Source organism: Pristiophorus japonicus, unplaced genomic scaffold (genome assembly GCF_044704955.1).
Source record: "Pristiophorus japonicus isolate sPriJap1 unplaced genomic scaffold, sPriJap1.hap1 HAP1_SCAFFOLD_354, whole genome shotgun sequence".
Lineage (NCBI taxonomy): Eukaryota > Metazoa > Chordata > Chondrichthyes > Pristiophoridae > Pristiophorus > Pristiophorus japonicus.
Window position 1 is genome coordinate 652,966 of NW_027253369.1, and position 15,820 is coordinate 668,785.

The 15,820-nt window shown below is 55.8% G+C and overlaps 1 protein-coding gene across 1 annotated transcript; it reads right to left on the reverse strand.

Moving 5' to 3' along the window:
• Positions 1-1,346: 1,346 nt before the first annotated feature.
• On the reverse strand, positions 1,347-3,904 carry LOC139250228 (uncharacterized). The gene is made up of 3 exons (XM_070872723.1): positions 3,671-3,904; positions 2,058-3,492; positions 1,347-1,966 (listed from the first exon to the last, which is right to left on the reverse strand). The coding sequence occupies exons 1-3, from the start codon at positions 3,902-3,904 to the stop codon at positions 1,347-1,349; spliced, it is 2,289 nt and encodes a 762-aa protein (XP_070728824.1).
• Positions 3,905-15,820: the final 11,916 nt, after the last annotated feature.

The window sequence follows — 15,820 nt, forward strand, 5'->3', positions numbered from 1 at the left end:
GTAGAGCGCTTGCTTTGGGAGTCTCGTGTCAGGCATGTGGACAATGTGGCCCTGCCCAGTGGAGCTGGTCGAGTGTGGTCAGTGCTTCGATGCTGGGGATGTTGGCCTGATCGAGAATACTGACGTTGGTGCGTCTGTCCTCCCAGGGGATTTGCAGGAAGTTGCAGAGACATTGTTGGTGGTATTTCTCCAGCAACTTGAGGTGTCTTCTGTACATGGTCCATGTCTCTGAGCCATACAGGAGGCGGGTATTACTACAGCCCTGTCGACCGTAAGCTTGGTGCTAGATTTGAGGGCCTGATCCTCGAACACGGTCTTCCTCAGGCGACTGATGGCTGCACTGGCGCACTGGAGGCAGTGTTCTATCTCGTCATCGATGTCTGCCCTTGCCGATAGTGGTTCACTTTGTCCAAGGCCACGCCGTGAATTTTGACTGGGAGCAGTGCTGTGTGGTAGGCTACAACCAATGCATCCACTATCTCTGCAGCCACTTCTTTTAAGACCCTAGGATGTAAGGCATCAAGTTCAGAGATGTTAGGCTAACTGGTCTATAGTTTCCTGCTTTCTGTCTTCCTTAGTTACAATCCTTCACTACATACCCAACAACATTAGAAACAGCACGTGGATTACTGTGAGCGGGGGAGGGGGACTTCAGCTCATTGCTCAGCCCCGCCCAGCATTTTGGGATGAGAAATGCATTTTTAATTTGTTGATCGCAGCACCCTGTTTTACAAGAGGCGGTTGTATGCACGGTTCCTGGAGGATGAGGTAGCGATGAGTAACCTGCAGAATATCAAAACTCTGTCACCAGGCTTTATTCCAGGGCTCTGAGAGCAGCGATTGACACTTAGCCCAGCACTCCCTGCAGCTCAGCAGATACTGAGGGCTTTATTGCTTTAACACATTATCAGGTGCAACACATTCCTGCGTCTGTCAATAGCTCCGAGTGTGAGACGTGTAATGTGCAGCTCTGAGAGGCTCGAATTCCTGCCTTATCAGACCAACTGGGTCAATGTGTAGGCATCAGTCACAGCCAATTCCCAGATATTACTGCAGTGTTTCTCCTCTACGTTACAGACACCCGAACAAACTGGAGAATACGATTGATTACCAGAACTTGCCCAGTCAATCCGGACAGTATCGGACCATCCGTAACAAACCAATTCCACCCAACTCGCTGTCAATCAAACAGACGCAGAACTGGGAAACTGCAGGCTGACCTGTCACTGGGTCCCACGCTCAAACACACAGTGCCAACACTGAATGTCACCTTGCTATAGCTGGATTGGCTCTGGGCTCTGCCCTGGGCCCTGGGCTCTGGGCCTCTGGGCTCTGGGCTCTGGGCTCTAGCCTCTGGCCTCTGGGCTCTGGGCTCTGGGCTCTGGGCCTCTGGCCTCTGGCCTCTGGGCTCTGGGCTCTGGGCCTCTGGCCTCTGGGCCCTGGGCTCTGGGCCTCTGGGCTCTGGGCTCTAGCCTCTGGGCTCTGGGCTCTGGGCCTCTGGCCGCTGGTCTCTGGGCCCTGGGCCCTGGGCTCTGGGCCTCTGGGCTCTGGGCTCTAGCCTCTGGGCTCTGGGCTCTAGCCTCTGGCCTCTGGGCTCTGGGCTCTGGGCTCTGGGCCTCTGGCCTCTGGTCTCTGGGCTCTGGGCTCTGGGCCTCTGGCCTCTGGGCCCTGGGCTCTGGGCCTCTGGCCTCTGGCCTCTGGTCTCTGGGCTCTGGGCCCTGGGCCTCTGGCCTCTGGGCCCTGGGCCCTGGGCTCTGGGCCTCTGTGCTCTGGGCTCTAGCCTCTGGCCTCTGGGCTCTGGGCTCTGGGCCTCTGGCCTCTGGTCTCTGGGCCCTGGGCCCTGGGCTCTGGGTCCTGGGCTCTGGGCTCTGGGCTCTGGGCTCCGGGGTCTGGCCTCTGGGCTCTGGACCCTGGGCTCTGGGCTCCGGGCTCTGGCCTCTGGGCCCTGAGACCTGGGCACTGGGACCTGGGCTCGGGGATCTGGGCTCCGGGACCTGGGCTCTGGGCTCTGGGCCCTGGGCTCCGGGCTCTGGCCTCTGGGCTCTGGGCCCTGAGACCTGGGCACTGGGACCTGGGCTCGGGGATCTGGGCTCTGGGACCTGGGCTCTGGGCTCTGGGCCCTGGGCTCCGGGCTCCGGGCTCTGGGCTCTGGGCTCTGGGCTCTGGGCTCTGGGCTCTAGGCCCGGACTCTGGGCTCTGGGTTAAGGGCTCTGGGATCTGGGCTCTGGGCCCAGACTTTGGGCTCCGGGCTCTGGGCTCTGGGCTCTGGGCTCTGGGCTCTGGGCTCCGGGCTCTGGGCTCTGTGCTCTGGACACTGGGTTCTGGGCTCTGGGCTCTGGACACTGGGTTCTGGGCTCTGGGCTCTGGACACTGGGCTCTGGGCTCCGGGCTCTGGGCTCTGGGCTCTGGACACTGGGTTCTGGGCTCTGGGCTCTGGGTACTGGGCTCTGGACACTGGGTACTGGGCTCTGGGTTCCGGGGTCTGGGCTCTAGCCTCTGGGCTCTGGGCTCTGGGCTCTGGGCTCTAGCCTCTGGGCTCTGGGCTCTAGGCCTCTGGTCTCTGGGCCCTGGGCCCTGGGCTCTGGGCCTCTGGGCTCTGGGCTCTAGCCTCTGGCCTCTGGGCTCTGGGCTCTGGGCTCTGGCCTCTGGGCTCTGGGCTCTGGGCTCTGGCCTCTGGCCTCTGGCCTCTGGCCTGTGGCCTCTGGGCTCTGGGCTCCGGGCTCCGGGCTCTCGGCTCTGGGTTCTGGCCTCTGGTGCCTGGGCCTCTGGCCTCTGGGCTCTGGGCTCTGGGCCTCTGGCCTCTGGGCTCTGGGCCCTGGGCTCTGGGCTCTGGGCCTCTGGCCTCTGGGCTCTGGGTCGTGGGCTCTGGGCTCTGGGCTCTGGGTTCTGGGCTCTGGGCCTCTGGCCTCTGGGGTCTGGCCTCTGAGCTCTGGGCCCTGGACTCTGGACTCCGGGGTCTGGCCTCTGGGCCTCTGGGCTCCGGGCTCTGGCTCGGGCTTCTGGGCTCTGGGCCCTGGGCCCTGGGCTCTGGGCTCTGGGCTCTGGGCTCTGGGCCCTGGGCTCTGGGCTCCGGGGTCTGGCCTCTGGGCTCTGGACCCTGGGCTCTGGGCTCCGGGCTCTGGCCTCTGGGCCCTGAGACCTGGGCACTGGGACCTGAGCTCGGGGATCTGGGCTCCGGGACCTGGGCTCTTGGCTCTGGGCCCTGGGCTCCGGGCTCTGGCCTCTGGGCTCTGGGCCCTGAGACCTGGGCACTGGGACCTGGGCTCGGGGATCTGGGCTCTGGGCTCCGGGCTCTGGGCTCTGGGCTCTAGGCCCGGACTCTGGGCTCTGGGTTAAGGGCTCTGGGATCTGGGCTCTGGGCCCAGACTCTGGACACTGGGTTCTGGGCTCCGGGCTCTGGGCTCTGGGCTCTGGGTACTGGGCTCTGGACACTGGGTACTGGGCTCTGGGCTCCGGGGTTTGGGCTCTGGGCTCTGGGCTCTGGGCTCTGTGCTCTGGGCTCCGGGCTCCGGGCTCCAGGCTGTGGGCTCTGAACTCTGGGCTCGGGGCTCTGGGCTCTGGGCTCTGGACACTGGGTTCTGGGCTCCGGGCTCTGGGCTCTGGGCTCTGGACACTGGGTTCTGGGCTCTGGGCTCTGGACACTGGGTATAGGGCTCTGGACACTGGGTACTGGGCTCTGGGCTCTGGGCTCTGGGCTCTGGACACTGGGTTCTGGGCTCCGGGCTCTGGGCTCTGGGCTCTGGACACTGGGTTCTGGGCTCTGGGCTCTGGATACTGGGTACTGGGCCCTGGGCCCTGGGCTCTGGGCTCTGGGCCCTGGGGTCTGGGTTCTGGGCTCTGAACTCTGGGCTCCGGGCTCCAGGCTAGCCGGTGAAGGCACACATTCCAGGCCTTTGGTTGCCATTCACTGTCCTTCACATGTGAAATGAATGCAAAGCTCGATCGTCAGCATAGCTGGATGGGAGAGAGTGGCTGTGATGAGCAGGGGCTTCCCATGTCCCAGCAGTGCAGTGACCCGTACTGCCCTCAGACCATTCGCTTTCTCTTTAAACATAATGGCCCAAAAATTGCTGTCCAACTAACGGTGAAGCTAATCGCCCTCGCGTGCTGAGTGTCAATGCACAGCACCGGGATCGCCCGGGGTCGGTTTCAGGGTTCCCCCCGGGGTCAGTTTCAGGATCGCCCGGGGTCGGTTTCAGGGTTCCCCCCCGGGGTCAGTTTCAGGATCGCCCCGGGGTCAGTTTCAGGGTTCCCCCCCAGGGTCAGTTTCAGGATCGCCCGGGGTCGGTTTCAGGGTTCCCCCCCGGGGTCAGTTTCAGGATTTCCCCGGGGTCGGTTTCAGGGTTCCCCCCCGGGGTCAGTTTCTGGATTGCCCCGGGGTCAGTTTCAAGATTGCCCCTGGGGTCAGTTTCTGGATTGCCCCTGGCGTCAGTTTCAGGATTGCCCCGGGGTCAGTTTCTGGAATGCCCCCGGGGTCAGTTTCTGGATTGTCCTGGGGTCAGTTTCAGGATTGCCCCAGGGTCAGTTTCAAGATTGCCCCTGCGGTCAGTTTCTGGATTGACCCCAGGGTCAGTTTCAGGATTACCCCAGGGTCAGTTTCAGGATTGCCCCGGGGTCAGTTTCAGGATTGCCCGGGGTCAGTTTCTGGATTGCCCCTGGGGTCAGTTTCTGGATTGCCCCTGGGGTCAGTTTTTGGATTGCCCCAGGGTCAGTTTCAGGATTGCCCCAGGGTCAGTTTCTGGATTGCCGCTGGGGTCAGTTTTTGGATTGCCCCAGGGTCAGTTTCAGGATTGCCCCGGGGTCAGTTTTGGGACTGCCCCAGGGTCAGTTTCAGGATTGCCCGGGGTCAGTTTTGGGACTGCCCCAGGGTCAGTTTCAGGATTGCCCCGGGGTCAGTTTCTGGATTGCCCCGGGGTCAGTTTTTGGATTGCCCCAGGGTGAGTTTCAGGATTGTCCGGGGTCAGTTTCTGGATTGCCCCTGGGGTCAGTTTCTGGATTGCCCCTGGGGTCAGTTTTTGGATTGCCCCAGGGTCAGTTTCAGGATTGCCCCGGGGTCAGTTTCTGGATTGCCCCTGGGGTCAGTTTTTGGATTGCCCCAGGGTCAGTTTCAGGATTGCCCGGGGTCAGTTTTGGGACTGCCCCAGGGTCAGTTTCAGGATTGCCCGGGGTCAGTTTTGGGATTGCCCCTGGGGTCAGTTTCTGGATTGCCCCAGGGTCAGTTTCAGGATTGCCCCGGGGTCAGTTTCTGGATTGCCTGGGGTCAGTTTTGGGACTGCCCCTGGGTCAGTTTCTGGATTGCCCGGGGTCAGTTTTGGGACTGCCCCCAGGGGCTGCCTAGCTGGGATAGGTTGGGTTTATTCTCATTGGAACAGAGGAGGTTGAGGGGAGACTTCATTGAGCTGTACAAAATATTGAGGGGCCTGGACATAGTGGATAGAGATTAAGGGTCTATTTGCATTGTTGGAGGGGGTCTATTAGGAGGGGACATAGTTTTAAGATGGTTGGTGGAATGTTTAGAGAGGATTTGAGGGGGGCTTCTTTATGCAGAGGGCTGTGGGGATCTGGAACTCGCTGCCTGAAAGAGTGGTGGATGCAGAAACCCTCACCACTTTTAAGAGAAACACAATTTTTTGTCCTTCACAACAAAAACATTTAACTCGTGTTAAGTCATTCCTGGTGAATCTTCAGCCCTCTTTGCATCATTCCCAGATCCTTCTTACAATCGGGCGGCCAGAAATGCAATATTCCGGCTGTCTGGTCTGGTGCGTGTTCCACGTTATTCCTTGCCGCTCGGGATAAAACATAGCAGCCCATTCACTTTCCGAGTGACACTCCCATCGCTTGACGTCCATGTAGGGTGCTCAGTCGACAGCCCTGCCTATTCCACTCACCTCTAACCTGTGTGCATTGTGCTTTTCTCACTGTTTCTGTGGCTGAGAGCAGGAATTGCCTGTATGGAATGGCGGAACATTGTGCCGTGCAGTGTAACTGTGCACCAGCCCCTCACAGTCCTGTAAACATCGAGCAGACGTTCCTGCCATAGCTCTGGGTTTAACATTGTCAGAATCTGCCGGATTTCTGAAGAAAAGCCTTTCGGAGTTAGGACGAGAAATGAAGAAGGGATGTTCAGATTCTGAGGACAAGTTATGAATCTTTTAATAAAATCTGATGTTCTAGATCATGCCCAAACCCACAGATCACAAGAAGCCAACAAGAAGAGAAAGGTTTGTGAACAATGACAGATGATTCAGCAGGGCCTGCTCATCGAACAACTGCAAGGAGTGCTGCAAGTTCTCTGAGACCACTTCAAAGGGAAACCTTTCAGAACCCTGTCTATACCACGCCAAGTTAAATTAGCACTGTATGAACCAGACTTCAAATAAAGGCTCCTTTTTATATAAAGAGACTCGCACTCTCCTGTTGCTGATCTTCAGAGACTGAAGCTTAATATGAACAAGAATCGCATTTATACCAATAGGATGCCAGCGGATACTGAACGGCAGACACACGGAGACCAATCATCCCATCATATCCGTGACGGCTCTTCACAAGAACCATCAAAAACTAATCCCACTGCCCCACTCTCTCCCCATCGCCCTGTATCAATCCCAAACTAATCCCACTGCCCCACTCTCTCCCCATGGCCCTGTATCAATCCCAAACTAATCCCACTGCCCCGCTCTCTTCCCATAGCCTTGTATCAATCCCCAAACTAATCTCACTGCCCCGCTCTCTCCCCATCGCCCTGTATCAACCCCAAACTAATCCCACTGCCCCACTCTCTCCCCATGGCCCTGTATCAATCCCAAACTAATCCCACTGCCCCGCTCTCTCCCCATCGCCCTGTATCAATCCCAAACTAATCCCACTGCCCCGCTCTCTCCCCACAGCCCTGTATCAATCTCAAACTAATCCCACTGCCCCGCTCTCTCCCCATAGCCCTGTATCAATCCCAAACTAATCCCACTGCCCCACTCTCTCCTCATGGCCCTGTATCAATCCCAAACTAATCCCACTGCCCCGCTCTCTCCCCATCACCCTGTATCAATCCCAAACTAATCCCACTGCCCCGCTCTCTCCCCATCGCCCTGTATCAATCCCAAACTAATCCCACTGCCCCACTCTCTCCCCATCGCCCTGTATCAATCCCAAACTAATCCCACTGCCCCGCTCTCTTCCCATAGCCTTGTATCAATCCCCAAACTAATCTCACTGCCCCGCTCTCTCCCCATCGCCCTGTATCAATCCCAAACTAATCTCACTGCCCCGCTCTCTCCCCATAGTCCTGTATCAATCCCAAACTATTCCCACTCCCCCGCTCTCTCCCCATCACCCTGTATCAATCCCAAACTAATCCCACTGCCCCGCTCTCTCCCCATCGCCCTGTATCAATCCCAAACTAATCCCACTGCCCCACTCTCTCCCCATGGCCCTGTATCAATCCCAAACTAATCCCACTGCCCCGCTCTCTTCCCATAGCCTTGTATCAATCCCCAAACTAATCTCACTGCCCCGCTCTCTCCCCATCGCCCTGTATCAATCCCAAACTAATCTCACTGCCCCGCTCTCTCCCCATAGTCCTGTATCAATCCCAAACTAATCCCACTGCCCCACTCTCTCCTCATGGCCCTGTATCAATCCCAAACTAATCCCACTGCCCCGCTCTCTCCCCATCACCCTGTATCAATCCCAAACTAATCCCACTGCCCCGCTCTCTCCCCATCGCCCTGTATCAATCCCAAACTAATCCCACTGCCCCACTCTCTCCCCATGGCCCTGTATCAATCCCAAACTAATCCCACTGCCCCGCTCTCTTCCCATAGCCTTGTATCAATCCCCAAACTAATCTCACTGCCCCGCTCTCTCCCCATCGCCCTGTATCAATCCCAAACTAATCTCACTGCCCCGCTCTCTCCCCATAGTCCTGTATCAATCCCAAACTATTCCCACTCCCCCGCTCTCTCCCCATCACCCTGTATCAATCCCAAACTAATCCCACTGCCCCGCTCTCTCCCCATCGCCCTGTATCAACCCCAAACTAATCCCACTGCCCCACTCTCTCCCCATGGCCCTGTATCAATCCCAAACTAATCCCACTGCCCCGCTCTCTCCCCATCGCCCTGTATCAATCCTAAACTAATCCCACTGCCCCGCTCTCTCCCCACAGCCCTGTATCAATCTCAAACTAATCCCACTGCCCCGCTCTCTCCCCATAGCCCTGTATCAATCCCAAACTAATCCCACTGCCCCACTCTCTCCCCATGGCCCTGTATCAATCCCAAACTAATCCCACTGCCCCGCTCTCTCCCCATCGCCCTGTATCAATCCCAAACTAATCCCACTGCCCCGCTCTCTCCCCATCGCCCTGTATCAATCCCAAACTAATCCCACTGCCCCACTCTCTCCCCATCGCCCTGTATCAATCCCCAAACTAATCCCACTGCCCCGCTCTCTCCCCATGGCCCTGTATCAATCCCAAACTAATCCCACTGCCCCACTCTCTCCCCATGGCCCTGTATCAATCCCAAACTAATCCCACTGCCCCACTCTCTCCCCATAGTCCTGTATCAATCCCAAACTAATCCCACTGCCCCGCTCTCTTCCCATAGCCCTGTATCAATCCCAAACTAATCCCACTGCCCCACTCTCTCCCCATGGCCCTGTATCAATCCCAAACTAATCCCACTGCCCCGCTCTCTCCCCATCGCCTTGTATCAATCCCAAACTAATCCCACTGCCCCACTCTCTCCCCATCGCCCTGTATCAATCCCAAACTAATCCCACTGCCCCACTCTCTCCCCATGGCCCTGTATCAATCCCCAAACTAATCCCACTGCCCCACTCTCTCCCCATCGCCCTGTATCAATCCCAAACTAATCCCACTGCCCCACTCTCTCCCCATTGCCCTGTATCAATCCCCAAACTAATCCCACTGCCCCGCTCTCTTCCCATAGCCTTGTATCAATCCCCTAACTAATCCCACTGCCCCACTCTCTCCCCATCGCCCTGTATCAATCCCAAACTAATCCCACTGCCCCACTCTCTCCCCATGGCCCTGTATCAATCCCCAAACTAATCCCACTGCCCCGCTCTCTTCCCATAGCTTTGTATCAATCCCCAAACTAATCCCACTGCCCCGCTCTCTCCCCATCGCCCTGTATCAATCCCAAACTAATCCCACTGCCCTGCTCTCTCCCCATGGTCCTGTATCAATCCCCAATCTAATCCCACTGCCCCGCGCTCTCCCCATAGCCCTGTATCAATCCCTAAACTAATCCCACTGCCCCACTCTTTCCCCATTGACCTGTATCAATCCCTAAACTAATCCCACTGCCCCACTCTTTCCCCATAGACCTGTATCAATCCCAAACTAATCCCACTGTCCCGCTCTCTCCCCATGGCCCTGTATCAATCCCAAACTAATCCCACTGTCCTGCTCTCCCCATAGCCCTGTATCAATCCCAAACTAATCATCCTGGTTTTTCAATACTGTATGTTCTCAATAGGTTTAAAGTCCTTTCTACAATGGGCCCTCTAACCTGGGCCTAACTAACGCCTTGTGCAATTGGTTACTAGTTCTGTATTGCTGTGCTCGATGCTGTTCTTGGTTGAGACATGCTGAGGTTCTGATCGCTGCACAGCACTGCTCTCCAATCATCAAGATCCACGGCGCGGCCCTGGACAACGTGGACCATTTCCCATATCTCGGGAGCCTCTTATCAACAAAGGCAGACATAGATGCGGAGATTCAGCATCGCCTCCAGTGCGCCAGTGCAGCCTTCGGCCGTCTGAGGAAAAGAGTGTTTGAAGACCAGGCTCTTAATCTACCACCAAACTCATGGTCTACAGGGCTGCAGTAATACCCGCCCTCCTGTATGGATCAGAGGCATGGAAGATGTATAGAAGACACCTCAAGTCACTGGAGATATATCACCTACGATGTCTCCGCAAGATCCTGCAAATCCCCTGGGAGGACAGATGCATCAACATCGGTGTCCTCGACCAGGCCAACATCCCCAGTATTGAAGTACTGACCACACTCGACCAGCTCCGCTGGGCAGGCCACATAGTACACATGCCAGATACGAGACTCCTGAAGCAAATGCTTTATGCGGAGCTCCTTCATGGTAAACGAGCCAAAGGAGGACAGTGGAAACGTTATAATGACCACCCTCAAAGCCTCCCTGGTAAAGTGCGACATCACCACTGACATCTGGGAGACCCTGGCCGCAGACCGCCCGAGGTGGAGAAAGTGCATCCGGGAGGGCGCTGAGCTCTTCGAGTCTCAACGCAAAGAGCGTGAAGATGCCAAGCGCAGGCAGCGGAAGGAGCGCGCGGCAAACCAGCCCCACCCACCCCTTCCCTCGACTAATGTCTGTCCCACCTGTAACAGGGTCTGTGGCTCTCGTATCGGACTTTTCAGCCGTTAAAGAACTCACTTTGGGAGTGGAAGCAAATCTTCCTCGATTCCGAAGGACTGCCCATGATGATGATGATGAAGATGATAAGATGAAGATGATAATCTGTGCTGAGGTTCTGATGGCTGTTGACTGATTTGGGCTGGAATCTGAGGCCAGCAGTGTACAGGAGTTCCCTATTTCCTGAAGCCCGTGGTTTGTGCGAGAGACGATCTCGTTAGGAAATGAGCCAGTGCTCCTGACGGACGGCTTGAACCGAGACTATGGCTCCTGACGGGAAAGAGCAGCTTTGGTCCTGGGATTCTGGCAGGGTGCAGGGAGAGAGGAGCAGGTTTCTATCTGAATCTGGTAACTTCACCCGAACTGGATGGAACTTGGAAGTTGGCCCAAAGCGATCAAACAAAGCAATGCCTCACGGGTCAGGTTGTAGGCAGAGTCCGTGTTGGAGGGAGGATTTTGGGTCTGCTTAATGCTAACGGGCTGTGTGTATTACAGACTGAAAATGTTTTACTCTCTATCAACTGGTTTCAGCTCTTGCCAGAAAACATTGACATGTTTAGAGAGAAGTTACATCAATGTGATGAATAAGGTGATATCTCCTCTGCCTGCAGCAAGATAGACAATAGGCCATGTTATTTCACCAAACATTCAATTCTGCTACAGATACAATTTGACATTGTTTGGTATTAAAAATACAAAGCGAGACTCAGGTTAGATGTAATATTTTGGATTCTGCACACAATGCACGTTAAGAGATGGCTCCTTTCGTTGCTGAGCAGAGATGTTTTGGTGGTGTCTCTGCACCTTGCCACTGAATCACATGAGGCAAGTACTGCAGACACGGTCACTGTGTGACCTTCCTTTATTCCCAGGACCAAGAAGTGATGACCCTGCGTGGGACCTCCCTTTATATACCTGGATGACCAGGTGAGGAGTGTCTCCCACAAGTTCACCCCCTGTGGTCAAGGTGTGTATTTCCAGGACATATATACAGTGTACAGTGTGGTTACATGAAGGTTACAGTTGTATGAAGGTTGCATACATGACATCACCTCCCCCCTCACATCTTTTTGTGTCAAAGATTGAGTCTGTCAGGTGGTCGATGCTCTCTCGTGGAGCGCCGCAGTTGTGGCTCTGGTTGTTGAGCCTCGGCACGTGTCTCTGTCACCTGAGGTGATTCTGGACTGTCCGGGCTGGCCGCAGGGACTGTGCATGTTGGTGAATGTCCTTGTTGCTCGTTCTCTGGCAGTGGTGTGGGCAGCATCGCATGCTCTTCCTCAGGTTCCTCAGTGTCCATGCTGAACCTTTTCTTTACTTGGTCCAAGTGTTTGTGGCATATCTGCCCATTGTTGAGTCTGACCACCATGACCCTATTCCCTTCTTTGCCAATTACTGTGCCCTCAAGCCACTTGGGTCCCAAAGCATGGTTAAGAACAAATACTGGGTCATCTATTTCTATACACCTCCCCCTTGAGCCTCGATCATGGAGCTCGGTTTGGGACTGGCGCTTGCCCTCAACAATGTCTGCCAGGGCTGGGTGAATGAGGGACAGCCGCGTTTTAAGCGTGCGTTTCATGAGGAGTTCCGCTGGCGGGACTCCCGTGAGCGAGTGCGGGCGGGACCTGTAGGCCAGCAGGAGGCGCGATAGGCGGTACTGAAGGGAGGGTCCTTGGATACGGAGCATGCCCTGTTTTATGACTTGGACCGCCCGTTCCACCTGGCCATTGGAAGCCGGCTTGAACGGCGCTGTCCGGACGTGTTTGATGCCATTACCCAACATAAACTCCTGGAATTCATGGCTGGTGAAGCACGGGCCATTGTCGCTGACCAGGATGTCCGGCAAGCCGTGTGTCGCTAAAACCGTACGCAGACTCTCCACGGTGATGGATATCGTGCATGAATTTAATATGATGCACTCGATCCATTTAAAGTAAGCATCGACAATGATCGGGAACATTTTTCCCATAAAGCCACGTAGTCTACATGAATACGTGACCATGGCCTGGTGGGCCAGGGCCACGGGCTGAGTGGGGCCTCCCTGGGGGCATTGCCCAGCTGGGCACATGTCGTGCACCTGCGAACCCAGTGTTCCAGGTCTGAGTCAATCTCCGGCCACCATACATGTGACTGGGCAATGGCCTTCATTAGCACGATGCCAGGGCGCTTGCTGTGGAGTTCCCTGATGAACGCTTCCCTTCCGTTATGGGGCATGACTACCCGGCTGCCCCATAACAGGCAGTCGGCTTGGATGGAGAGCTCATCCATCCTTCTGTGAAACGGTCTGACCTCCTCGGGACACGCCCCGTGCGTGGGCGCCCAATCCCCAGTCAGAACACATTTCTTTATCATGGATAGGAGGGGGTCCCTGTTGGTCCAGAGTTTGATCTGGCGGGCTGTGATGGGGGAGCCCACAGTGTCAAAAGCCTCAACGGCCATGACCATCTTGGCGCTTTGCTCCGATGCCCCCTCGGTGGTGGCCAGTGGGAGCCCGCTGAGCGCGTCAGCGCAATTCTCGGTGCCTGACCGGTACCGTATGGTGTAGTCATACTCTGCCAGCATGAGGGCCCAGCGCTGTATGCGAGCTGACACATTGGCATTGACAGCCTTGCTGTCGGACAACAGGGATGTTAACGGCTTGTGGTCCGTTTCTAGCTCGAACCGCCTACCGAAAAGGTACTGATGCATCTTTTTCACCCCATAAACACAAGTGAGTGCTTCCCTCTCGACCGCGCTGTATCCACGCTCTGCCTGGGAGAGCGACCTGGAGGCGTAAGCCACCGGTTGGAGTCGGCCCTCATCGTTACCCTGCTGCAAAATACACCCAACCCCATAGGCTGATGGATCACATGTTAAAACCAGCTTTTTACAGGGGTCGTACAAGGTCAACAGCATGTTAGAACAAAGGAGGTTCCGCACTCTATTAAAAGCCTGTTCTTGACCGTCCCCACAAAACCATTCACAGTCCTTATGCAGGAGCACGTGTAGCGGCTTCAACAATGTGCTTAAGTTCGGCAGAAAGTTCCCGAAATACTTCAAAAGTCCCAGGAATGATCGCAACTCCGATGTGTTGCCGGGCCTGGGTGCCCAGCGGATCGCCTCCATTTTAGCTTCGGTGGACCAGATCCCGTCTGCGGCAACCTTCCTGCCCAAAAACTCGACCTCTGGAGCACACTTGGCCTTTTTCAACCGTAAGCCTACCCAGTCCAGTCAGCGTAGCACCTGCCCCAGGTTTTGGAGGTGTTCCTTGGTGTCTCGACCTGTTATTAGGATGTCGTCTTGGAATACAATCATTCCAGGAATGGATTTGAGCAAGCTTTCCATGTTCCTCTGGAAGATAGCGACCGCCGAACGAATGCCAAACGGACACCTGTTGTAACCGAATAGCCCCTTGTGTGTCGTGATGGTGGTCAGTAGCTTGGATTCTTCAGCCAGTTCCTGGGTCATGTAGGCTGAAGTGAGGTCCAACTTGGTGAACAGCTTGCCACCTGCCAGCGTGGGTCCGCTCTCGGGAGCGGGTATTGGTCTTGTAGTGACACTCGGTTGATGGTGGCCTTGTAATCACCACAAATCCTGACCGAGCCATCCGCTTTAAGGACAGGGACGATGGGGCTTACCCAGTCACTGAATTCAATGGGCGAAATTATGCCCTCTCTTAGCAGCCTGTCTAACTCACTCTCAATTTTCTCACGCATCACATACGGTACCGCTCTGGCTTTGTGGTGCACTGGTCTGGCGTCCGGGGTGATGTGTATCACTACTTTAGTGCCCTTGAAAGTCCCGACATCGGGTTGAAACAGTCCCCCGAATTTCTGTAGGACCTGTGAGCATGAACTTCGCTCCACAGATGAAATGGCATGCACATCCCTCCATTTCCAGTTCATCTCAGCTAACCAGCTCCCCCCCAAAAGCACGGGGCCATTTCCCGGGACAATCCAGAGTGACAGCCGGTTCTGTGATCCATTGTGTGTTACCACCAAGTTTGCACTGCCCAGCACTGGGATGATTTCTTTGGTGTACGTCCGTAGCTGCGTGTCAATGCGTTCCAGTTTTGGCCTGCTAGCTCTGAGTGGTCATAGTCTCTCAAATTGTTGGGTGCTCATAAGGGACTGGCTGGCTCCTGTGTCCAGCTCTATGCACACTGGGATGCCATTCAATAAAACTTTCATCATCATGGGTGGCGTTTTGGTATTTGAGCTGTGGACGTCAGCCACATGAACCCGCTGAACTTCAGCATCCATGGCTTTGCCTCAAGCATCGTCCTGCATTGCAGACCCCTTGTCTGGTTCCTCTGTCTCATAGATTAGCCTCGCTACAGCCTTCCTGCACATTCTGGCCAAGTGTCCACTGATGTTGCAATTCCTACAGATAAATTGCTGGAACCTGCAGCTTTTCGCAGTGTGTCTACCCCCACACCTCCAGCATGAGCTGAGGTTGTTGTTAACAAAAGGACTGTTACCAGGCATTCCTCTCTGATTGTCCCTTTGGTTGTTTCTAAGTGCTCTGATGGTGAGTGTCAATGGTCCCATCACGGGACGCATTGTTCCTCGAGCTGCCATGAATTGCCGATCCCCTTTCCATTGTCCCTGTTGCGGGCCTACCCTAGCATCTGTTGCTGCCTGGCCGGTTTCAAAATGCCCTTGCCTGCCTGTGCAGTCCTGAGCCACATTCACAATGTTAACTCCCTGGTCCATCGCCATTGGACCCAGGGCTGCGCGCGTAAATTATCTTGGTCTCCTCTTCCCCTGCCATGAAGGTCTGAGCTATCAACACCGCCCTTTCTAAAGTCAAGTCCTTGGTCTCTATGAGCTTCCTGAAAATCCCGGCATGACTAATGCCCTCAATGAAGAAATCCCTTAACATCTCCCCCCTGCAGGTGTCTGTGAACTTACAGAGACTGGCCAAACGCCGCAGGTCCGCAACGAAGTCCGAGATGTTTTGTCCTTCCCGACGCCGGTGTGTAGAACCGGTGCCGGGCCATGTGTACGCTACTCACCGGTTTGAGATGCTCACTGATCAGCTGGCTGAGCTCTTCGAAGCACTTGTCCGCCGGCTTCTCGGGTGTGAGCAGGTCTTTCATCAGCGCATACGTCTGTGGTCCACAGCTGCTCAGTAGATGCGCCCTCCGCTTGTCAGCCGCTGCCGCTCCCAGCCAGTCCTTCCTGATGAAACTCTGCTGGAGTCTCTCAATGAAGCCGTCCCAGTCCTAACCCACACAGTAACGTTCCTCTGTGCTACCGGTGGCCATCCTCGTGGTTTGGTGATTCCCGTTTCTCGTCGCCAAATGTAGTGTCCCTGCATCTTGCTACTGAATCACACGAGGCATGTTCTTTATTCCCAGGACCAAGAAGTGATGACCCTGCGTGGGACCTCCCTTTAAATACCTGAGTGCCCAGGTGAGGAGT

What these genes read in the sequence shown, in the direction of transcription:
- LOC139250228 (XM_070872723.1), bottom strand. Translation starts at nt 3,904, where the DNA reads ATGGCAACCAAAGGCCTGGAATGTGTGCCTTCACCGGCTAGCCTGGAG. An exon ending in AGCCCAGAGCCCAGAGCCCA is followed by an intron (nt 3,493 to 3,670) that starts GTACCCAGTGTC and finishes CGGAGCCCAGAG; the next exon opens with CACAGAGCCCAGAGCCCAGA. An exon ending in GCCCAGGTCCCAGTGCCCAG is followed by an intron (nt 1,967 to 2,057) that starts GTCTCAGGGCCC and finishes CCCCGAGCCCAG; the next exon opens with GTCCCAGTGCCCAGGTCTCA.